The 24,886-nt window shown below is 41.1% G+C and overlaps 1 protein-coding gene across 1 annotated transcript in view; it reads right to left on the bottom strand.

Moving 5' to 3' along the window:
* Positions 1-1,729: 1,729 nt before the first annotated feature.
* The window catches only part of trim9 (tripartite motif containing 9), a 35,433-nt gene continuing 12,276 nt past the window's right edge, over positions 1,730-24,886 (bottom strand). Inside the window, 10 exon segments of the mRNA XM_018681719.2 lie at positions 1,730-3,020; positions 4,285-4,447; positions 4,530-4,833; positions 6,218-6,256; positions 8,140-8,278; positions 10,571-10,716; positions 11,396-11,549; positions 12,762-12,872; positions 22,956-23,078; positions 24,362-24,457. Coding sequence (XP_018537235.2) covers positions 2,943-3,020; positions 4,285-4,447; positions 4,530-4,833; positions 6,218-6,256; positions 8,140-8,278; positions 10,571-10,716; positions 11,396-11,549; positions 12,762-12,872; positions 22,956-23,078; positions 24,362-24,457 — 1,353 coding nt within the window. The 3' untranslated portion in view covers positions 1,730-2,942.

Genomic DNA, 24,886 nt, shown 5'->3' with positions numbered 1-24,886 from the left:
CTGCACTTGTCTGCGTATGAGTCAAAGGCAGCTCTGGCTGCCTGGTGACCCACCGCTGAACGAGCTGCTTTTGTACTGTAGTGTTAATTACGGCCAGGACAAAAGGCTAACCTTGAAAAACAGCCAATTGAATGTTGCATAAATGAAAGCTTGGGTTCAGCCTCACATCACAGGCTGTGCAACTTGCTGAAAGCTGTAGTAGCTGGGTTTAGGTTTGTCACTGTAAGCACACATGCATGTATCATACTGGAAATTGTAAAGTTTACTGTGTGCAGCCATTTCAGCAGCCGTGTGGAATCAGTCCCAGATGATTTACAATCAGTGTAATCCAAGGGGAAAAAAAGAGGGAAGGGAATTTAAAAAGTTAAGAAAACACACCTCACCATTCCTGACTGGTAATATTCCCTTCAATACTGTGGTAATTATATCCACTGCAAACATGACTACTGTTGGATTTTGCCCTTTTACGATAGAAAAAATATGTAGCAGCAGGTGAAGTCAGGCATCACAGATGTTACAGTCGACTCTGCTGAAGCAATTAAATCTAGTTTGTAGCAAAGTTTCATAGATCTTTTGGGTAGGGGGGGGAAGGCACACCCATGAAGCTCAAACACAGGATAGCACCTTATGTAAATGCTAGACAAGGACTAAATGTCTCAGGGCTACGATGCACAGGGAAACTTTTTGGGCAACTTTAACAGGCAACAGTTCCCTCAAACTGACCCCTAAATAACAGGTAGGAAACATTTTTAGCAGTGCTAGCTGCTTTGTTAAGTAGTCCACCATTCTGAAAACCTTTTCGTTTGTCAGGGACATTCGTGGTTCCCAGAGGATGAATCCTAATGACTTTTCTGATTCTTAACTTAACAGCAGATTAAACTTGTTACTTGTCCTCTGAAATATCTTGATATCATCAGGTGGATCAGCACAAAATTTTGTACAGACATTCGTGGTCCGCAGAGGATGAATCCTAATGACTTTGGTGATTCCCTGACTTGTCCTCTAGCTCCACCATGAGGTTTATATTTGTGGTTTTGAGTGTAATCACAACAACTACTGGATGGAGGGCCATAATATCTGGTACACACATTCATGTGCTCCTGAGGATGAATTCTAACAACTTTGGTGATCCCTTGATTCTTTTTCCTCTTGTGCCATCATCAATTTCAAGTCAAGTACTTTGGTTTATGACCAAATACCTGCAAAACGAATGACATTCCCATCAGCCATCACTGTACTGATGCTAAACTAGGATGGTAAACATTATCCTGCCATCTATCAGCAGCATTGTCACTGTGGCCATGTTAGCGTTAGCATTTAGCTTAAAGTGCAGCCTCCTAAGGGCTGTTGAGGGGCTGTTGCCCGGATGTGATGCCACAAAAAACATCCCAGTGCATTGTAACCAGTACCTGTTGCTTTTGCAGGACATAAACTGGTTCGAAACTACTTTTTAAAGCGACAAAATGATTCTGTATCTTCCTCTCTGTAATAACTAGACATCAAATAAAGGAACAATGATGAATTCTCATTGAAAAACTCTGAACATCAATAACTTATTTAGCTATACACCTCTTTGCAATAGATCATTTCAATAACAATATTACAAAACTACCAGGATTCAGTCACCTACGGTAAAAAAAGCCAGAACTAAGCGAGCTGCTGTAGCACCTTATTCAAACAGCTTCACAGTCATCATCTTTAACTCACTTCAACACACAGAATCGTCTGCTTTTATGATACATTAAACCAAAAATCCCTTCTGTTTTGTTCTGAGAGCTGCACTGGCAGAGAAGGCCTCGCTTCCAGTATCATTTTACAAGCTGATGCTGTGTTTTTTTTTTTTTTTTTTTTTTTAAATTTTACAGACGATACAGAAGGTTCACATGAGCGAAGCCACTAAGAAAAGCGTCTCATTTACACGGACGAGGATACGACAGTGACGCGGCTGAGAGTCGGGCTATTGCTCTCGTCCAGGTATCATTGCAGCTGCTGACTAGTCTCAACCCACCCACCCTAACACTCTCATACACTCACGCAAACGCACAGAACAGACGACCTCTTGTACTCCCCCTGGTATTTTAAATGTGTGGAGATCTTCATGACTGATGGCAGGAAAAGATATACAAGATACTATGTGTGTGCTTTTGCAGAAAGAGGAAAGATAAGGGTGAAGGATAAGAAATACTGAACTGTAAGTTGATGGGATGACGGGGGCTCCATTTTTCTAAGTCAACTCATTTACAAAACAACCTCCTTCCTTTAAAGGGATTGTTGACAATTCGGAAAACATTTGTTTAGATTGAAACCACTCTCATGCAAATAAAAATTATATGTGAAGCTACAGCTGGCTAACTTAGCTTAGCATCAACACAGGAAACAACTAGCTCTGTCTGTCTCGTCCAAAGGTGACAAAATCCGCCTACCAGCACCTGACATGTAGTGGCTGAACTTTGGACAAAGCCAGGCTAGCAGTTTCCCTCTGTTTCCAGTCTTTGTGCTAAGCTAAGCTAACCAGCTGTTTGCTGTTGCAACATATTCCCCAGACAGACATGAGAGTGGTATCAAGTGTCTCCTCTAACTCTTGTCAAACTTCTCCTTTAAACACATATCATTATCGCTGTACATAAATTTAAAACATTCCAGATCCATCAGTTTGAGATCATTTTAACCTTCTTTGACAATCTGCATCACGTCAAACTACACGGTACAGACGGCAAAGCACCGTCCGGTCTGACAGTGTTGTGCAGATGGTTCATGTGTCCAAGGTTTAGGCATGATAAAGGCATGGCTCAGCGCTGGATGGGCCCTGAAACAGAGCGTCACGGGGTCAGTCGGTCAGGGGGACGAGAGGAGGAGGAGGTTGGGAACATAGTTATTGACTGGCAGAATGAACCCTGGGAAATCCTGGAGAGGTGTTCCCTTAACTGGTTGGTGGTGAGTCTTTAGCACACAGAGCCAGTCGGATCTGCCTCCCCAGGGGTGTAGAAATCAGGGATGGGTAGACCAGTGTGTAGAGTGACCTGCAGAAAAACACATTAACATACAAATATGTGGGTTAGTAAATGATGGTTTTAAAAAACAAAAGCTTTAATTCATCTCTCTGCCTGCAGGTGGAGCTGTTGAACTGTTTGCTCAGTGAGTGTTTTGTCTTGGAGGCAGTTTGCTTTCATCACCCAGAAACAGCGCTTAAAATGAGAAAACTGGCTGAGAGCAATAAGAAATTCAAAGCTACTAACTGTTGTTAGGCTCTTTGAAGCTTCCTCTTTCAAGGTTTAATCCTCTGAGCCCATATTTGTAAAACTTGGAAGAGCAGTTTTAATGAATAATATCTGTGCTCGTGTGATACTTTATTGATCTACAAGTAAAAACCTTCTGTTTTTGCTTGCAGCATCAGTCGGTGCGCTCAGAGAGGGCGAATCTTTTGCATTAAGAGTGAGGACCTGCTATAAAAGAAGCTCCAGGAGTTTGATCAGTCAGTGTAAATCAAATATAACTCTGGATGGTTTATTTAAGATCGTATAGTACTGAGACTACATTATAATGCTAATTTTATTGATAAATAATGCAATAAAAATAACTTGAAACACTTTATCAAATATGCAGTGACTCCTTTGATTCTCATTTTTACTCATCATTAATAGTACTCTGTACAATATCACTCCAGAGGAGCTTTTTAAAGTCTAAGAGACTTGCAGCTTAGGCAAGAAGATATCAACTAACCACAAATGCTGATGAGTTGCATTGTGGGATAGTCCCCCCATAAGTCCACTAACTCCACTAAACAGTGTTCCTTTATATGGTACATGTTTAAATAGATGATCCAACATCATATTATTGGAGTTTCTAGTGCTTGTATAAAGTAATCTTGTTTTATAAGGTGCAGTATGTTTTCTGGGCCAGAAATCTCTTAAAACTTCTTAAAAATCTCTGGCCTGTCATTTTAAACTCATACTGTGCAGCCACAGCGCTCTCTTTAAACCCACACAACTTTTTCTTAAATCCTAATGGAGAAAAACTTCCAAAGATACCAAATATATCAGGCTGAATTTTGGGGGAAATGACATGTAACTAGACAAAACATAAGAAAATAGGTTTCTTTACTTGCTTCTGTTTTGTGTATTTGCACTTGTCAGACTGTGTATAAAACACAGCTTGATAAACCCTTAATTAAAACATGTAGAGTCTCGCACTAAGAATAATCTATTTTCTATCTATTTTTTAAAGAATATTCCACTTAAGTGAAGTTGTTGAAATTAATTTTGTTGATACAGATTCTGTCTGTACCTGGACATTTCGGTTGAGGCTGATAGCGGGGTAATAGACGCCCTCTAGCCCTTCGAATGCCACCGGACCCTGCTGCTCATCATTGATGAGGAAGATAACGATCCTGCGTGTGAAGTCAAGCAGCACTCCTATTGTAGATCCTTTACTGATGCCGCCGTCCGTCCTGCATGGTCACACGGAGAGAAATTAATGATCCATTCTTGGCACTGATAGACATTTGCACACACATCATTTTGTTCTGTTACCTGTTGGTGTGTGAGTTGTTGTGCATGAACCAGGAGCGGTTGTTGTCCACGTACATGGCCCAGGCCTTGTCGTCCTTCCCCAGCATCACGTCCTTCAAGACGTCGCCACGAGCGATCCCGAAGGCCGGGTCGGGGTGGTTGTCGTAACGATCGACGGTCATCTCCCAGTAGTGCACGCCGCGGGAGAAAGCGGTGTTGCCCATGACCACTCTGTCGTCGTAGCTGTTGCACGTCACCGTCAGGTTGTCGTTGGAGAAGATGATGTCGGGGTGGGCGGAGGCCGGGTCGAAGGTGAACCAAGCGACTGTGCACGAGAACAGGTGCACATGCTGTTGTTTAGCATCAATAAAATCTCTAATATGATAATCACAAGCGTGTTGAACAGACTTTACAAAGGTGACATGGATCTATAAGTTCAGGTCAGATGAGGTGAAGTTACACTGTAAAAATATCTAAATGAAGGATGAGAAATGATGAGAAGACTTACTATCACTATACTGCTGCCCTGTGATTAAAAATCCTTAGCATTATACTATATAACTTAACATATAACTTAACCCTACTTATCTTAATTATCTTAATAATCTTAACTAATATCACACCTGTGTCAGACAGGCTGCAAGTAATAGTTGGCGTTTGTTTTCACCTGCTTGGTGCACCAGATGGGTGGTGTTTATCTAGATAATTCAGCCACAGCTAAGTTCTTAGTCAGAAAAATTAAAGTAAATTGACTTTAAAACATATTTTTAATAATTTTATAATGGGTAAAGTGACTCCAAATACAAAAAAAGAGTGTGAACCAGTAACAGAGCATTCTGCAAAGATACTCCATTTTAAAGCTGCACTTGTTAATATTTAATAGGGTCAAAAGGGTCAAATGTAATGGTAGGGTGTCACTCACAGTAACAAACCCACCTCACCGCTTTGTTTCACTCTCACCGCCACTGTTCACTAAATACTTGTGAACATGGTGGAATATTTAGCAGGTAAAGAGACAAACATGTCTCTTAGCAACAAAAGTTAAAGGAGAGTGAATATCAGACTTTAAGTTGCCTGGTTGCTAGAAACACAGCTGCATATGAATAATATCGCCAAATCAACTTTAAGGAGAGAGTATGTCAGAGTCGCACTGCCCCCATGTGACCAAATAATGGTGGTGTAGATCTAAAAATACGAGCAAAAACACCTGTCTGCACAGCTTGATCCCTCTGGCTGTTAGTTGGAAATTATGCTTTATGATCATTTAACTGTTCCTTTAACTTCCTGTGGTCTGTCGCTGCCCATTACACTCCAAGCAGGTTAAATCAAATTCTAACAATAATTTTGCAAACTGTTTGACTCAGGGTTGAAAATACAGAACCACAGCTCTTTACTCTATACAGAGAAATGTGGGAGATTAACAGGCGGGTGGTTGCACTTTATATGGGCTCCACCGGACTTTGGTTGTCCTCAGCTTTTCACTGGTGTCACTATGTGCAGTAAAGTTTCATTACAACATTTTATTTCCCAAAGGAAATAAAACAGAGGCATTTATTAGAAGCCTGTATTGGACGTTTAATAAGTGCAGCCCACAGAGCAGCAAACTGCCCACCTGCTGGGTTGAGAGTGAGGACTGAACTGATGAAACAGGCAATGACCAGGAGAGGGAGATTAGAGAGGGAACAGTCAGCATTGAGAGCCGTCCATACCTGTGCCTATAGACTGAATATCACATGGAGGGAGTCCAGCTGAAATGTGAAATGAAAGGGGGAGGAAAAAGAGGGAGGGAGAAAGAAATAGAGGGGAGGAGGAGGAGAGCAAAGCAAAGCGTTGAAGCAGACAGTGTAGAGGGGGTCAGGAGGGGTGGCGGAGAGGGTAAAAAAAAAAAAAAAAGCAGGTTTGATCAGGGAAGCTGGTTTAACTCAGTGGCCTAAAAAAAAAAAAAAAAAAAAAACAGAGAGGAGATCCAGAAAAACAAGAGAGCTCCTAGAGATGAACCGAGGTGGGGAGACTTGAAAGGAGGAAGCATGACAACAAAGAAAGACTATTCTGACTGGTCGAGAAACTTTTCCTTCTTTCCGTGAGGGAAACAAAACTGACAAAATCAAAGCGCAGTCCAGGACAGGGTGAGGAATGTCTCTGCAGAAAAAAAGCTGAAAACGTCTGAGTGGTTAGATCACTTCGTACAGGCTCCCCGACAGCTGCTGAGTGCTCTCTCTGTCAGGTAGGGAGGCTGTCGGGGGCCTTTGAGGTCCACTGATGGATGACAAGCTTCCCCATCTATGCAGAGCGGCATTAAACTAATGGGAAAGCAAGCACATGGGTGGATTACACACGAACGGACCGCTACTGGATGTACCTGGTTTAAAAGCTCAAACACCCTCTCAAACAGAACGTACATCCTGTTGCTGCTTTTAAAAACCTTGCAACAGATATTTTTTGAAGCTTTTACTGTTATTATTTTTGTGCCACATGAAAGATAAAAGTGGTTTCAGAAGTTTGACGCCCCTGCGGTCTTTAAAATTCCTTTGAAACTCATAATTAAACACTCAAAATTCATGAATTTAGATCAGAAATCTGAAGAAAATTGCCAATGAAGTGGCTGAATAAGTTAGAATTTCCCCTTAAATTTCTGAGAAGTTGACTTTCTGGAGATGCAAGGCTTTAATCTGGCAGCAACAATTTATTATTCTTAAGATCTTGTGGAGTTCAGTCAGGATTAATTTGCTGCAAAATGAAACTGAGCCGAGACTCTGGTCTGTGATCTTATCAAGTGACAAAAACAAGAAAACTTTTCCATTACTCTGAATTATTAGAAGTGTGATAAAACACCTGCCAGCTGTTTGCTAAAGTACAAAATCGTGATGGCACGATCAGATTATATGTGGCTTTGTTTATTAGTCTCCCCTGTCTCCCACAGCAGCAGTTACTCTTCTTGGGTTCACACAAAACAATCACAGTTAAAATCCAACATAATATCAACAGGAATGTATCATGCAAAAAATACTGAGGAGTACGCTATGCTTTCAATGGACCTTCAACAACTGGGAAACAAAAAACTGGAGTAAATCCACCTGGGAAACAAAGGTGTGCAGTAGCAAACGTGACAGGTAGCTGGTATAACAAATGTTTTAAAAATAGTTATCAGACGTCAGAAACATGGAATAATAAAGAGTGACGATCTGATTTCTATGTTCTCAGTAGAGAGAGAGAGATTTTTTTCAACAACTGTCGGATAGATTTGGTGATTCCCTGACTTTTACTCCACTGTGACCATGTGACCAAACATCAGCATGTTGTCACTGTGAGCCTGTTACAGCCTCACAGAGCCACTAGCATGATATTTTCCTCCTTTTTCTCTCTCCCTCCTGTAAATCACTGCTGTTTTCATGCTGTGTAAATAATGTTTGCTTGTTTGGCAACAAATATTTGAGGTTGGTTTGTGAGTCCAGCTGAGATCAGCTCTGCAAAGTGAAGAAGCTCTAGAGAAGTTTATTTCACAGACCTGAGTCTCGGCAGTTTCTGGGCATGAACTTAACTTAATCGCAAATACTGGATGAATTATGTTTTAAGAGTGTATCTATCTTTATTAAGTCAGATAAGTAGGAGGAGGAGCTGGTGCTTAACGTACTTTCAGATGTCTGCATGATCAGAGTCTTGCTGTACTGGCCCACTCCGCTGGCGTTGAAGGCCTTCACTCTGGACTTGTAAGTGCTGTTGAAATGAAGCCCGTCCACCGTGCAGATGGTCTCCGTCCCCACGTATACTTCCTGTAAAGACACAGCGACTTCCTGTTAAACTGGCAGATACATCAAGTGCGTAATTATGACACCAAACAGACACACACACACACACACACACACACGAGTCCTGCTTTTGTCCCGCTTCAGAGGGAGTGTCCCGTTCGGATTTGGCGGTGAGTGTAATAAATGAGAGTGTGAGTTTGTACAACTGAGCGTGGGCGAGGCAGCCCACACTGGAGTATAAATAGACATGGGGACACAACTTGCCAGGCTCAGCGTGGCGCTGCGTTGGCGAGCCTCAATGAGTCAGAGAGGAAGAGAAAACTTCCCTCGCAATTTGGGTAAAAGTTGTTTGGCAAAGTGCAGGTACGACATAAGATGAGTCGAAAACATGTTTGACATTTTGAAACACACAAAAAACATTTTAAAAAACACAATATCATATAAAGCTCTTAAGATGCTATTTCTGTCGTAAATCTCAGACTCAACAATAAAAACTGCAACAAAATATCTCTGAGCTATAACACAATTTGGCATCAAGTGCCTACCAATTAGCAGTTAGCGGATACAGTTGGTGGATCTGTTGGCAGACTGGATGTAAATGATCACCCTCTCATGGAACAGCTGTAATTAAGAGCGAGCGATGAAGGCTCGTACAAACAGGCATTTGCAGAACACAGAATGAAACATAAAGGGTGCAAGATTACAGCCAGCTGGCTTTAGCTACCAGCAAACTGACTTAAGGTCACTGCCTGCTTTTCCTAAATTAAAACACAGGATGCCTCAACAAACAGCTGCTGGACCTTTTCTGCATTAACACGGGGAGTGTTTAGCCGATCAGCAACTGCAGTCCCATTTCAGCCTCCTCACAAACCACCAAGGTCACCAGGGTCATGTATTTATGGTTATAAGAAGCGTAAAAAGTCTAAAGTGCATGGTTATAAAAACAGAATATGGCAGCTGAACTGTGAACCTCATGAACCAAAAACCCCAATATCCAGATTATTATCTTATGTTTTGGGATCTCTCAGTGGCTCTGGTTACCACTGCTGGGTGTGATGAGAGCATTAAAACCAAATCAAACCAGTTTAATTATGCTGCACCAGATGTTCAGAAGAATCTGATGGAGTTATGAAAGGATGGCAATAATTTGAGAGATGAGAAATGGATAAATCTCTTTTTTTCTTTATTTAGAAGCTTATGGCATTACCAGGCATGGTGTATATTTTCTTTTTAAAGGACCTGATAACTTCTTCATTTTAAACACCTAAGGATCCTACATGAACACAGTCACAAACCCTTCTATTCCAGGTGCTGGGTCTGAAACTCTACGGTACCTCTGCTTTACAACACGGTGGAATGCTTTACTGTATTATATTTACAAAGAGTATGATTCAGGCCCATGTTGGCGATCATTTTATAGCTTCCTAGATGTTTTATCTTCAGGCTACAAGAGTGGGAAATGAGGAACAACAATTTGTCTCCCTTCATTTACTCTCATTACATGGAGAAGCATATCAAAATAAAAAAGTTTTTTTCTCCCTTTAGTAGCACACATCACTTTCTTCTTCTCCTCTGTGTGCTGAGTCTGAAAAGTAACATTTTACTTTACTTTTATTAAAGTTTGACACCGATTTAAGAAGCTGCACAGATCTTCCAGATTGTTATGAGAGTCAACATAGAGAGTGTACTGTATAGAGGAAGTTGCTTTTTAAAGGTTTAAAGGTCAGACATAGATATCCTTTGCTATTGTGCTGAGAGAATGGTTCAGGAGCTATAAGTTGTCATTATAACAAAGCAGAGGCCTGGATGTATGGAGAGCTGGGGAGGGTCTTATGAGGATTGATTACATGGTGAACCTCTGTGAGGGTATGAACGCTGCTTTGATCCCAGATCACACTTCCTGCGGGATCATCCCAGCGAACAGCTGCATTACGGACCTTTTTTCCTGACGCCGTGTCATTCAGTGCCTCACTACCATGAGTCACATGACCCTGCTCTCATATCACTCGGAGCTGTGCGGTGCGGCCGTCACACATCGACTCCAGGGAGTTCAGCGACAAAGCGCTGCTTTCACATTCCCCCCTGGCTGAGCTGGTGTCCTCCCTGGCACCAAATGAAGGGGTCTTTGTTGAGACAGAAGAGGGGTAGTGTTCTGCAAAGGTGAATTATTACTCTAAGTGGTCCTGTTTCTCACTTTTTGTTTTGTAATCTAAATGTAAATCCAACAAAAGTTCCCATTTAAAGGGAAAAGTGATGTTGACATCTATTAAAGTTGGAGGATAAATCCCAACAGAGTACGTGCAGAGGGAAACCTACCCTGAACGGCCCCCCGTTTCCATCGTCCAGCTCCAGGATGTATCCGTCCACAGTGATGGTGGAGAGCGGTGGCTGTTTCCATGACAACGTGGCGCTGTTGTTCTGAGTGCAACATTCCTCCAGCTGGAGCATTGGAGCAGCTGGGACTGAGGAGGGGAGGGGGGGGAGACCAGGCCAGATTACAGCCCACTGAGATATGGAAAGATGCCTGCACGTGCACCAACACACACTCACATACTAACACACACACCCCTCGCAACTGGATCTGACTCTGCAGTGCATGAAGTCCTGTTTGATATTTATCATTTTGAATTTTCACAATGAATTCATAACACATTAATCAAAGGCTTCTAACTTATAAAAATTAACAAACCAAAGTGCTTTACCATTTTGGTTAATTTATAGGATATTAAAGCAAACACCCACAGTTTCTCTGTGTAAAACAGGTACAAAATACACAAACGCATCCCTAATTACTTCACCCACTCACATTACTTGAGAATTCATTCTTATGTTTACCAGGAAAATAAATAGTGATCTCAAAATATAAAGAGGTCATACGCAAGAACAAGTTGTCTTTAAATCGCTACTGTAAACCCAAGGGATTGTTGTCACCGAGAAAGGAGGACACTCCTTTACAGAGAAAGAACATTTTAGGACGATACTACAGCAGGAATATAACAATGACTTGTCATAAGAAAGAGCAGTGAGTTGAGTTTAAAAAAATCTCCCCTGTGCTGCCATCCCTCCTCTAGCCTCTATCCTCTATCCTCTATCCTGTATAAATCCCTCGGGTGACTCTGCCCATCATCTCCTCTCTGTTACCTTTCATCTGGACGAAGTCCAGCTGGTGGATCGTCTGCAGGAGGGGCCCGCTGTCCAGAGTGAGGTCAAAGTCGCTGGTCATCCTCGGGGTGAGGGTTCCTTTCCCCCACTGGCTCTCTGTCATGTGGACCCTCCGGATCAAAGCGTCAGAGATCTGAGAGCAACACAGGACAAATTGATCAACATTAAAACTCACAGATGTTTATCTTCTCTCTGTATCATCATCTACACAGACAAGACATCAATTTTGGATTTTAATCATATATAATTATTTAATTATCAAAAAATTTCAATCAGTAACCTTTCAATGATTGAATTCTAATTAATTGAAAGGGTAATTGAGAGAGCTGATTTGTTATATACGTCTCAAAAATCATGTATCACAGATTCACCTCCAATGGCTTTACAGTCTGTACAGCATGCATTGGTTTGGATGAGGAAAAACTGTCCCATAAAACCCTTTAATGGGGAAATAAAGTTAAGTCACAAAGTCAGCCGAACATGCAAAGATGTGAAATTTATCTACAGACAGGCAAACAATTCAACATATATAAAACATAATATCTAGCTTGGTATAATTGGAGCGGTTTTGTCAAAGAATACTCATTTCCCTACACCTACTGCAAATTTACAGGAAATTTCCAAGGAAATTATCTCAGAATTATGGACCTGTTAAATAAAATGTTAGTATTTACTATTTAAATTTGTGGTAACATTTAAATAAATGCAACCGTATTTCTCCTAGAAATATTTACCATGATGGGTAAAATGGGTAAAACAATTTAAATGTAATTTTAAAAGGTCTGCTCCATGTCGTTGACTCTGGTGCTTGCCACTGTTGAGCATATATAAAACTGTAGCTTTACTGCATCCATCAGTTCAGTTTTGGTTTTAGTTATTTTTCATTTGGATGTAAAGTAAAACTTTATCTAAAATGCACTGAGTCTGAGTCACATCTATAGCTAGTAATTTACTGGTTTCTCTGTGAGAAATGTCACTAAACCTTCCTCTACAAGAGGGAAAATGTGTGAAAATTACAGCTTTAAAAGCACAAAACTCAAGAGCTCCACGAGGGGATCTCAAGGTAAAACTGGTAAACAACATCATGTTTATTTGCCAGACTTTTTTTCTTTTCTTTTCTTCTAGATTCATGGGTGATTTCTCTTCTTTACACGTTCAAATATAGCAACAGCAAGGAGAATCGCCTTTTGGTTGAACTGCTCATGTGCTGATGAGAAGCTGTAGTTGCGGCTGAATTAAACATTGCTTCATTTTAAGGGGTCACGGAAGCTGGTGCTCTATTTACCGTAATCTGGGACATAAAAAAGCGAGGGAGCTGTAGCTTCCAGCAGAGAAAGAATCTCACCTGGAGGAAGCCACTGGGGTCGTTCTCCTTGATGACCTCCAAACAGTACTCCATCAGCCCTGTGGTCTGACGCAGCTTCACCGTACAGTGGGAGATCTGATCCCGAACCACCTGGAGAAAAAAGGAGTGAAAAGAGGCAAAAAAAAATTGTACAGAAAAAAGGGAGAGGAAAGAAGAATGAACCACAAGGGAATCAGGCTTTGCAAGTACAATACACTTATACAACAACAAGAAGCATAAGGAAAGATAATTACATGTTAATCATCTCCCTCTTCCTGTGGAACATGAAGGAAATGCAGGTTTAATGAAGTAGGTGTGGGTGGTGGAGCATTAATAGGGCGGAGAAGATGGGGGGAGACTGGAGATGCAAAGAAAGTATTAAAGGAATAAATAAGGTGAGGAGGGGGGATGGAAATGATGAATGAGGGAAGGAGAGAGACAAAGGAGAGTAGAGGAGAGAGAGAAAATCAATGTGATAACGAAGGGGACAAAAAAAAGACATGAAAGGACAGAGAAACAGAAGATGTCGTATGGAGGAAAAAGGCTGCAAAACACAGATTAAACAAGGTTGTTAATGGATGAAGAGAAGCTGAATGAGACGACCACCAGGAATACCAATAATGAGATTACGAGCAGGATTGTCAAAGTGATTGATTGAGGCTTGAGACTTAGAAGCACAGATTGAGAGAGAGGAAGAGGAGGCTGTTATTGACGTTAATGGAAGGAAAGTGACATTTTGTTTTCACGCGAAGAGCAGTGCAAACTGTCGTCAGCATCGCCGGTTACATCAGAGACTGGGATGAGGAGACGCTGCTCTGTAATGTTCTTTCTGGCCTCTTAAGAGAAAATAATTTACTCTAAAGTTGACACATGAATCAGATGTTTTTCAATTTTCTGAACACAGCTGCTGATGATTTTTGTCTCTGAAAACACATTTGATATCAGAAAAAAACTAAAATTCTCATTGTTTAGCCCCAATTAATCACTATACATCCTTCCCATAACATGATCTGATCACATACACAACATAAACTCCCGTTGTTGCACATACAATCAGATAACTTATTGCTTTGATTTGGTGTTTGATAGAAATGACTTGGGAGATTCCCCCTCTCTCTGTCTCTCTCTCTCTTGCTGACACTACAGATGTCCACAGAGCCTCCCCTGCAACAGTGTGAAATAAAACGAAGGTGCTGGACCGACGGTTGCTAGGTAACAGAAACTTCACTGCTGCTATCCAAGGAGCTCCAAGGCTGAACGGAGAGGAAAATCCTTCCTGCAGCCGCTCGGAGACTGACAGACTGTACCACATGAAGATGATTTACTGACAACTGCAGTCACAGAGCATCAGCATGCAAGTATTGTACCACTGATACAAACAGTAAAGACCTATATATGATTATAAATGACTGTTATTTCAGTTTAGTGCACTTTCTAACATGCAATCGGCCTGGGAAATAAATATTCACATATTGTTTACTACAATTAAACTTGCAGTATGTGTAGCATTAAGACCTGCACTCAAACACACTTACAGTCTGCTTTGTCCCTTTCTAATATATTCATAGGATGAAATAATTTAGTACAATACATAATATTTCATATTATATTGGCAATATATATTGTGATAAACTCAATTTTCTGGAAATCTAATGTAGAATTGAGACACATAACTTCCACATATTATTCTTGTGCAAAAATTTACAGCAGCACAAAGCTTCAAATCATGTTTGTTTTGTGCAGTTTGTGAGGTAAGTGAATGTGCAAATGAGTAAAACATTTCAACCGTCCTCTCTGCTAGACAGACTTTTTAATCACATTATCAATTTAGTGTTTAAGTTTTAATTTGTCCTGACAACTGGTTCTTAAAATGTAAGATCAGAATGAGCTGTTGTTGGGGTGAAGTGGAGGCACCCGGGGAAGTTATAAAACTTGAATTATTGACAAACTGGAAAACACAGTTACAGATAGATAACATCAACACTGCTGGAACTTCAGATAGCAAATTTGAAAGTGGAGCTAGCAGCGCCACAGCTGCTGTGATTGAAAAGAATGAATTATTCTTGGCAGCTAATGTTACATGTCAGCCGATGTTTATGCTACAGCTGAAGCTTTTCCTCAGGGATGACATATCACATAACAAAATCTGATACACAAAAAATACCACATGATGCTGAAAGTTGAGTATTTTGAAACAATTCTTGAGGACAAAGCTAGGAAATAAGCTAAAGAAGGAGAGACTGAGGAGTGTAGCATGCTTTATTCAAACCTCACAGCTTCTGTTTCACTTCGGTTTGTTTGGCCATCTGAAAACAATCTTAACCGACCTTGGACGTCTTCCAACAAACTGCAAAAACACACTTAAAAAAATGCAGATTTCAGTTCTGAATCTGCTTCAGCTTTTTACACATGTACTCTTATCTGCTGTGAACACCAGGGAAGGTAAATAAGTCAATCATGTTCGGCTTGAAGTTACTGAGTCTGGAATCACGTTTGTTTTGACCCTTTTCCGTCTGCCAAAATATCTGTGGTTTTACATCCCGCTGAGATGACAGGCTGCAAGAATGACTGGATACGTGCTAAGGCTCAGTCCATTCTTACTCGAGCAGTGTGAACTTAAGTGAACCAAACATAAAAAATGCAGCTTCTCTTTAAAGGTTTGAACCAAAGCAAACAAACTGTAGGTCTGACTGCCCTTTATGGGGATTAAATATTAAGCTCAAACTGAATATTTTCAGCCAAATTAATATTTACGGAGACGCGGCTAATCATATTCTAATTACTCCCCCTTTTCAGTGCAGTAATCAGTCAGCCACAGGACTGTGTTTAACCTCTTTCCCCATACAGTGAAAGGAGATCTCACCCCAGCTCTGATGACTCGGTCTATATTTCTCTGGCTCAGGGCCAAACCATTGCTGCTGTGTCAAGCCCGGAACATCCACACCCCTGCAGTGGCCTGGCAAGGCTCCAGGAAGAGTTTGCCACTGCTGTCACTGCCTGTTAACAATCAGACCTGGCTGTCTGTCCTCCGTACGCAGCTGGAATTTCAATCTCTTAATTCATAGAGTAAAATACATGTGGGGGAATTTGAGCTGAAGGTGCAGAGAAATGCCAACATGTTTCATCATAACTCTTCCTTTTCCCCCGGCCCTTCCTCTCAGACTCGACACTCCCCGCTGCTTCCTGAGCAGATTCTCTCGACGTTCCAGTCAACTTTCCTGAAATCTGCTTTGGAATCAGCTTCAGAATGAGATATAAAAAGCTGCCACCGGCGATACCGCTCTGCCAGATGATCAGCAGATAATCAGCGTGAGGGAGATTCATTCATCTGAATTTAACACAGAAGGGACAGCAGCAGCTAGAGGTGGGTGGAGGGAAATTTTGCATCTTGACGAGAGGAGTGGAAGAAACGGACTGAGACGGAAAGAAAGAGAAAGAGAGAGGTGTGCGTGACATGAACAAAGTGCAGGACGGTGGTAGAGGGCAGAGCTGGCTGTGTAAGTGGGCCACAGTTTTTGCAGCAGCAGAGATGAACAGAGCTCACGGGTCGTCTCTCCAACATACAGTATATGGCTGTCATGGTGATTAAGCGCGTCGTCACACAGGGACGCAGCAGCACAACAGCACTGCTAAAACAATCCCAGACAGAGGGAGGGAAAGTATATGAGGAAATTAGCACTCAGAGTGCTGAAACAAACAGTAATACATCCCTTAACAGTCATCAGTCATGTTAGGCGAAGCAGGTTTCCTTTAACTTCTTCCTCTCAGGAGCCAAATGAGAAACGTATTCTGTTGCCGTGGGACACAAACTCATTAAAGCATGTTACTACTCTCGGTGTACAAGGAGATGCTAATATCAAGTGCACTCTGGACGAGCAACATCAGTTTAAAATGGCCTCACAACTGATTTTAACATTTAAAGCTGCAATAATCACTTTTTTCACCACTAGGGGGCAGAGGAAACAAACAGTAAACATAACATATTGTGACATATTGCCACCTTTTAGGTTCGTATGGGAGACTTAGCTGCTCATTAACACATCCAGCAGACACACTATGTTTCATATGAAGTTTGTGTCCATCTGATGCATCCATTATTCAGTCTATTTTAGCTCTGTTTTTGTTCTCCACCGACTCCTCAAGGAGATATTTGGCTCTTTAGCTGCTAATTGCCCCACTATGTTCACCAGCTAGATTCTAACATCGTCTATCTGTTTTTTGGTGCTGAGCAGGTAGTGTGCAATGGGTTTTTTAAGCTATGAGAAGAGTGAGTATGAACCAAAACAGTAAAGCTGCAGCTCAGAAAACAAAAACACAATGCTAGCTCCATAGACTTGGTGATATTTCAGAACAGGTTTGTCGCTACAAGCTACTCCTTTCATAAATCTCATGGTCATTTGCTCCATTGTTAACATAAAAATATTGATTACAGCTGCTTTAAAGAGATTTACACAAACACAAATATTGTCCAGCAGCACCGACAACAACCAAAGACGGCAGGATTTATTATATTATATTATATGATATCGCATCAGCTGCACATACTGTTCTCTGAGTGAATCTGCTGGACCTGCTGCCTCTTTGAGAAATAAATTACCTCCTTCTATCTGTTTCTGTTGTAATTATTAGGCCACTGCGGCACTCTTGGCCTTGCAAGATACTGTGGCTGCAGTCTAGTAACCTGATCCCTTATAGCCTGTACAGTACAGTCAGGACCTGGGCATTAAATCTGTAGCAGTTTGACATTATGGAAGTCCATGAATATGATTTAATGATACTGAGAATCACACAGGGAAGTGGATGCAGAGAGAGGAGGGGTTAGATGAGGTGAAAGATTGAGAGTAAAGTAAAAGATGTTACAGTAGAAAAGAGCAGAGGGATGAGACGAGTGATGGATTGAGACATAAGAGGAGATGGAGAAAGGAGGTGACAGAGACAGTAAGAGAGGGGAGGGAAATACATGAGGGATAAAAGGAAGATGAATAAAGGGGATTAGAGAGGCCTTCTGCTCTGACCTGTGTGTTACAAGCTGGAGTGACAGTCAGAGAAAGTGACAAGTGCCAGCTCCACTGACGCTCAGCTGTCAGCGAGGATCGAGGCGCTGCCCGCACGGCATTAATGTATCTCTTACTCAGGCAGCATGATAGGCTTCACTTTCTTAATGCAAACACGACAGAACTCTGATGGTGACTTTCATTATCAACTTAAACGAATAAATGAATCGTTTAGTCGATGAAATGTCAGAAATTCCTGAAAATTACTAATCACAATTTTTCATTGCCCAAGGTGACATTGTTCAGTTTGCTTGTTTAGTCTGACCAAGAGTTAAAAAAGTAAATCTGAGAAAAAACACAAGAATATTTTGTAGGTTTGCTGAATAAATGACTAAAAGGATTAGACGTGAAACAATTAGCAGATTAATAAACGAGTCAATAGACAGAAAAATAATCAGCAACTATTTCCAGTCACGTCTTAAGCAAAGTGGCCAAAAAAATCCCCAGTTACAGCTCCTCAACTGTGAATATTTTCTGCTTTTCTCTGCTTTATGAGGCTATAAACTAAATATGTTTGGGTTTTGGACTGCTGCTCAGACAAAACAAGACAAAGACAAAACTGGAATGGACATTTTAAAACTATTTTCTAGAACAAATTAATGAATCAAGACAATAATTAGTGATGCATCTTTAATGAAAATAGTCATTAGCTGCAGCCCTAAAAACTATTGTTGATTAGTTTTCTGTTGATCGCTTGCGCATTAAGAAAGCATTAATGTAGTGGTGAACGATACCATCACACTGGATTCAGCAGCAGTCTTAATCTTCCATGTTCATCTTCCCATAACACACTGAAAAACAGCCTGTGCTGCAGATCCCACTGCAGCAATAAAAACTGCCGTTAAGTGTCAGAGAATTAACCATCTGATATTTGCCTCCAGTGTTCTTAATATTTCCTGAGTTCATCTGTGAGCTAGCATACAGTCCAAACTCTCTCATGTTTGAATGTTTGAAAGCAGAGGAGCCCGGGGAGCAGGGATCCCCTGGAGCAAAACACTCTGTCAGATGACGAGGAGTCAACAGGGAGGACAGCAAATCACTACAGTAATGAAAGAAACAAAAATAGCTTGAGCGCGACTGTACTCATTAAAACGACCCCGGCTGCACGTCCAGGGGATGAAGCATCCTGTGGCAAACTTTGCATCGAGCGGAAGAAGACGCAGACTGACTTAGTTTCTGATTCACTTTGTGTTGCTCTAATCAGCCCTCATCAGTTCACTGCTGAGCCTCTGAGCTCCCCGATGAAATGCAGAGAAAGGGACTGACAGTAGAGGCAGTGCAGCTCGGTTTGATCATATTTAATACATCCTCCTCCATGTTATATTAAAGGACTTTATTGAAAAGAGTGATTTATCATGGTAGATCTAATTACATTCATGGCTTTGTCAAAGTTACATTTTTCATTGGAGACTGTTTTAAATTCTCCTTTGTGGTGTGTTCAAGAGCAAGAGCAGGATTTCTTATTACCTGAAATGTCAAAAGTCTCAGTTTCTTTTCACACTGATGATCTTGCTGTATGTGCTTGTTTTTCTGACAGGAAAGAAAAGTTGTTCTTTGCTGCAAACTTTTAACAAAAAAAGCAGCTTATAAAATGCTCACTGTGATGGATTATCATTTAAATAAGTTTAAAGCCTTTTGTAAGTGAATTTTCATATCTTACTGACAGAAATTGTAAAAATTGCTGCCTGGAAGGAAAGAAAACAGTCATAAAACTCTGGAAATTGTTGCCAGTATAAGATTGCATTTGCAATTTTCAGTTAAGGGTCTAAAACATGATGATTTAAGCTATGAAGAGGGCGGCAGCTGCCATTAAGTTGTGTGTTATGTCTGGTGGAATTTTGGAGTTTTAATGACCTGAGGAGGAGTTTACATTCAACTGTTTCACAAATATTATACATGATAGGCATTAAAGCTGGATCCCTGTGTTTTTTTATAGCGCATAGGCCAGTTCAACACCAATATTTTAATAATAAATATATAGTTTAATTAATATTTTGCTGTTAGTGTCAAGCAAAACTGAACCCTGAACCCGACCACTGGAGTTATATATAAGTTTTCTCTGCCGCTGCATGTTGTTTCTTGCCAGGAGTGGGTGGTGGTGATGGTCGTTTGCCAAGATGTTATGATATGCCCTCTGAGCAGTGCTGACTTCTTCAGGGCAGTCTGGGTGCTACAGTGAGATGCTATCGGAAAGTAACGAGACTGTCTAGGGTCAGTGCTAGCTGGTGGGCATGCTAACTTGAGTAGAAGAAAAGAAGTTATATAGTTAAACAGAAGCAAAACAAAGATTAATACTGCTGCTTTCCACAGCTGGAGACAGCTTGTGATCAGTAAAAGAATTAATGGACGCTGGACTTGCAATGTTTCCTCGAGACTAGCAAGAAAAGGGCTGTTTATGCTAATGCTGGTGATGTAGTGATAGTAAAAATTTAAAGCTCCTTTAAATCAATGAATAAACTGATAAAACTATTTAAATAAACAGAGTTTTTTTGTTGGGTTTTGGTGGTTGGTCACAATTATTTTCATGGGGTGCATTTATAAAATCCTGGTTACAGCTCTGTCCACGAACCCTTAACACACCACTGTAGGAGTGTTTGAGAGCGACTGAGTAAAGGGGCTTTTGTAACGACTCATTGTGACAAACCACCATAAAACAACCTTCCGCCTCTGCGGTGTCTCTACACAAACACATGGGTCAGTCCGCCTGATGTGCAGACAAAAAAAATGGACCTGACTCATGTTATTGAAGGACTACTTCTCGCCTCCACAGCTTCAAACAACAAGCTCAACGTGTCCCGGTCACCATGGTGACCATGGGAGCAGCAGGAAGCTCCATAGGAGATGCCAAGTCAGCTGCAGGAGCCTCTGTTTAAACAGGTTTTATGATTTTTATGCTTTTTATGGCTTTTATGGCAAGCTTCATGTGTCTGAATCAGCAGGATTAATCAGGGCGCTTCATTAGTGTCTTAATTGGACACGTATAAAATGCATAGCTAGCATTCTGTTTTATGCAGCAATCTGCTTTTATTATGCGAAATAAATCCTATCGGAGATGCTACATCTGGAAAACACAAAAAGGGCTCCATTGTCATCAGGAGTGCACTGGGACAGAAATGCGTCTCATTCAATTACAGCTGCAGGATGAACTCCTCTACTGAGCCACATGCTAATGAAGCAGAAAGCATCCCATTGACTGTCCATGTCAGAGGGGCTCCAATTACTGGAGATGCACTTCGGGAAACAAGCAATGTCCCCGGTGATCCCTCTCTTCCTCCCTTTACTCTGGGTGATATCTACCTAAAGTGAACTACGATGCCCTTCAGGAGCAAATGAGAAATGGAAAAAAACAAACCAAAAAAACATGTGAAACAGAGGGAAATTTCTTGCATCACAGACCCTGTGGGAATCTCAGATGATGGAGGCCGTGTACCTGAGTAAGTGAGCAGCACAGATTCACATGAGCGCTCGACACTGAAAACGCAAGAAGAATATCAGATCTGTCATGGAGGAATGTGTGTTTCTTGCATTAAGATTCAGTGAACACATGGAGCCACCGATCTGTTGGTTGACAGGAGGGATCAAATCTTCACTGAGCCACATTAAAATTCCTCCATCTTGGAGGTGCGAATGTGTCCAATATCTCTCTGCCCCTCAATAAACACATCCATCATTTTAGAGCCATCAATCATTGATGGAACACATTTTGCATTTTAAGTATGCACTTTGCCACCCAAAACCAGGCACTGAATCTTTGCAACACTTCTGCTTTCAGAACTGGCAGTTCCTGTCCAAACTGTGCCACCTACAGGCAATAAAAATATATAAACATGTCGCTGTGTGCTCCATCTACAGGCAAAATAAGGAACAGGTCCTGTAATTTTGACACTTGTGCTACCTGCAAACAATGAGTGTTACAAAATGCTTTTGCAGCTGCTGTGAGTGAGCGTTTTATATTTTAACCTGCAAATGTAAGGTTATGTTGCAGACATATTTTCAGTTAAGGAATGGAAGAGTACACACTGTTCAGGTGTCACTGTGTGTTCTCCAGGACTGTTTTTTTCCCCTTTTTCATCGTTAAAATTGGCCACAATTGTCTGATGGTCAGATGCCAGATGAAGCTTAAAAGAATAGTTTGATATTTTAGGAAATATGTTTATTTTCTTTCTTAGAGGAAAGTTAGATAAGATGGTTAATTCCACTGTTATCTATACAGTAATAGGAGCCAGTTAGCTTAGCTTAGCATGACATGAGAGTGATACTGAATAAGCATATTCCCTAAAATCACAAACTAACACTTAAATGTTTCGCCAGGTTCATAAACGTTAAAGAAAAATAAATGACACATTCACTTCAAGAGCCACAAGAGACAAAAAATAAACCTTATAACATGAAAAAAGGGGAAAAAAGCAGCCATAAAAAATTCAGGTGTAACACTCATTGCCTGCAGGTGGCGCATAATTACAACAGCTATTACCATTCTTTCCTATAGGTGGTTCAGATTTATGAGTATAGAACCGATGATGACTGAATAGCAGATTTGTAATCCATATCCATGAGGTGCATCACATGTAAGCCTTTTATATTTGAAGAAAAGACAGGAAACAGAGTGTGTGTGTATATAAGTGTATGCTCGCATGTTGCCATGCACAGGCTGTGTTTCTCAAACCACCTACACGTGTGAAACCTTGATTCTACAGATCGTTCAAGTGTGAAATTGGATGCTGTACAGCACAAATGTATCTCTCCCTCCTCCTCATCCTGCTCTCCTGTCAACTCCATCTCTCAGTTATGTCCCTTGTTCAATGTGTCGCAGATGGTCTAAAGAAAAATGTGGCGCTTTGTGCCTCTAAAATCACTGGAATGGAGTTTCATTTCTCATGAATCTTGATTAAATCTTTATGATTACTGACCGATAACAAAAAATGTGATTGTCTTTAAACTGAAAATGCAACTAGAAACATTTTCATTTTACTCATTCTTTGCCTTTTTAGTTAGACTTCCCAACACCAAACTATAACTCATGAATAAATACACCACTACAGAGGGCGGTGACCTGTAGCGTGACGTCCGACTGACACATTCAGCTGGATATTCAGAGCGTGTAAGCCGTCCCAGGATGGATCTCGTCATGCTCACTCACCTTCAGCTTGTGTTCGTGCTCCTTGTTTACTCGAGCCAGCAGCTGGGCCTTGCGTCGGTTCAGGGCGTCGATGAGGGCGTCGCACTGAGCCACCAAACACGCCTCGAACTCCACTCCATTCTCCTGCAGAACAAACGAGTGTAAAGCATTTTGAATACTGAAAATATATATTGATGTTGACCAGAACCAAAAAGAAGAGAGATAATATTTCATGGCCGATCTAATAGCCCATGAATATATAGAGATTTTAAGATTTATATGTAATGTTGCTTTAAAAAAAAACAAGTTAAATGAGGGAAGGATGGTTTGCTGTGAGTGCCTTTAAAATGCATCTAAATTCACACTTTCTACTCCAGTTGCATCATCCATCAGACGAAGTGGGTGGGTAAAATCAACATGAAAAATCAGCACGAGGGGATGACTGATTAAGGCACATACAATTACGCCCAGCACTGTTCATTCTCACACATCCAAAACTTCCACGCCTGCTCCTCCTCCCTCTTCACCTCCACTCCCTCTCCCTCTCACTTATCTTCACCGTCTCCCTCCCTCCTGTCTCAGGGTCCTCCTCGAGCGTCATCTTGCCGTGTGACGATAATCAGCGAGGGCATTTAATCCCACCTGCCTCCCTCTAATCAGCCTCTTTAAGCTTTGTCTCCTTACACAGCAGAAGGTTGTGAGCATCTAAGTCTATTCCTGGTCCACACGTAAAAGCGCAGAGTCTGAATGGAGGGACATTTCCACTCAAAACGATATCCTCGCCCACACACGCACAAAAACTTTACAAAGACTGAAACCTGCGGCAGAAATATGGTCTCCTGTTACCATGGCAATGCATCAGTTTTATTGAAAGTAACTGCCTTTATTGATTCCAGTCTTTCATACATCCTCACAGTCTGGGGCTAATGCACTGTCCACATATAAAATAAAAACAAATTTCATCATATACATATTCTAGAGTTTAATCTAAAACACATGAAAACATCTATTATTTATTTTATGATGCTAATTAGCATGCTAGATGCTAATTAGAGGGTAGAGTCAGAATCTATCAAAACATAGCTCAACTTTAAGTTTTGCTGTTAAGTGAGTTTTGTTGTTTTAACTGAATAATGTCAGACACAATGCTGTAGCTGGACATAGCTCGAGCAGTGCAGGGATTATAAAATGTTAACAGTGACACTTGAAATAATAGGATAAGCCTTTTTGTCTCTGTCAGTTACTGTTGTGATGTGCTGTGGTGGACAGTCTGGGGTCACAGCAGGGGTTTGGTAATAAAATGTCAACGCAGATCAGAGGGGTATTACTGGGATTCAAGCATCTTATCCAAGTTTATGGCTGGTCGCAGTTGAGAAAAGTGATGGGTTTCTGCATGTATGTGTGTGTTTGTGTGTGTGTTAGAGTACCTGGATGTGCTGCACCATGTTCCTCAGCTGGACCAGGAACTCCTTGGCCTCAGTGGCCCGGTCTGATAGGCCGTTGAGAGCCTGGGACAGCTGACCCTGAGGAGAGCACAGAGAGGATGTTAATGATACAGCAGCAGCAGCACTGCAGTTATATGGGTTTGTACTCACATATTCAAAAAACAACACATCAAAACACTCGGCTCCGCAGCTGCAAACTAGCCACAATATTACAGTCATACATCATGAAACACAACAATATGGCCGAAAACATGCTGTGGTGACGTTGTAACTCTTTATCCATGCTGCCCCTGTAAGTACATCTGGGAGCCTTCCTGGCATTTTTCTGTCCCTCACTTCCTGTTATTTCACTGCAGTAATAGCGAAATTATACATGCCTACAACACTCTTTTAAAAATTATGTTATTAAATGTCACATGAAATGAAAAAGAGACAGTTCTGTGTTGTACAAACATATCCCAAAGTTTGCTATTCTTCTATTGATTACTAAGAAATCAATTTGCAGTT

Source organism: Lates calcarifer, linkage group LG19 (assembly GCF_001640805.2).
Source record: "Lates calcarifer isolate ASB-BC8 linkage group LG19, TLL_Latcal_v3, whole genome shotgun sequence".
NCBI lineage: Eukaryota > Metazoa > Chordata > Actinopteri > Centropomidae > Lates > Lates calcarifer.
The sequence above is the reverse complement of the archived record's forward strand: the minus strand, read 5'-3'. Positions and strand labels throughout refer to the sequence as shown.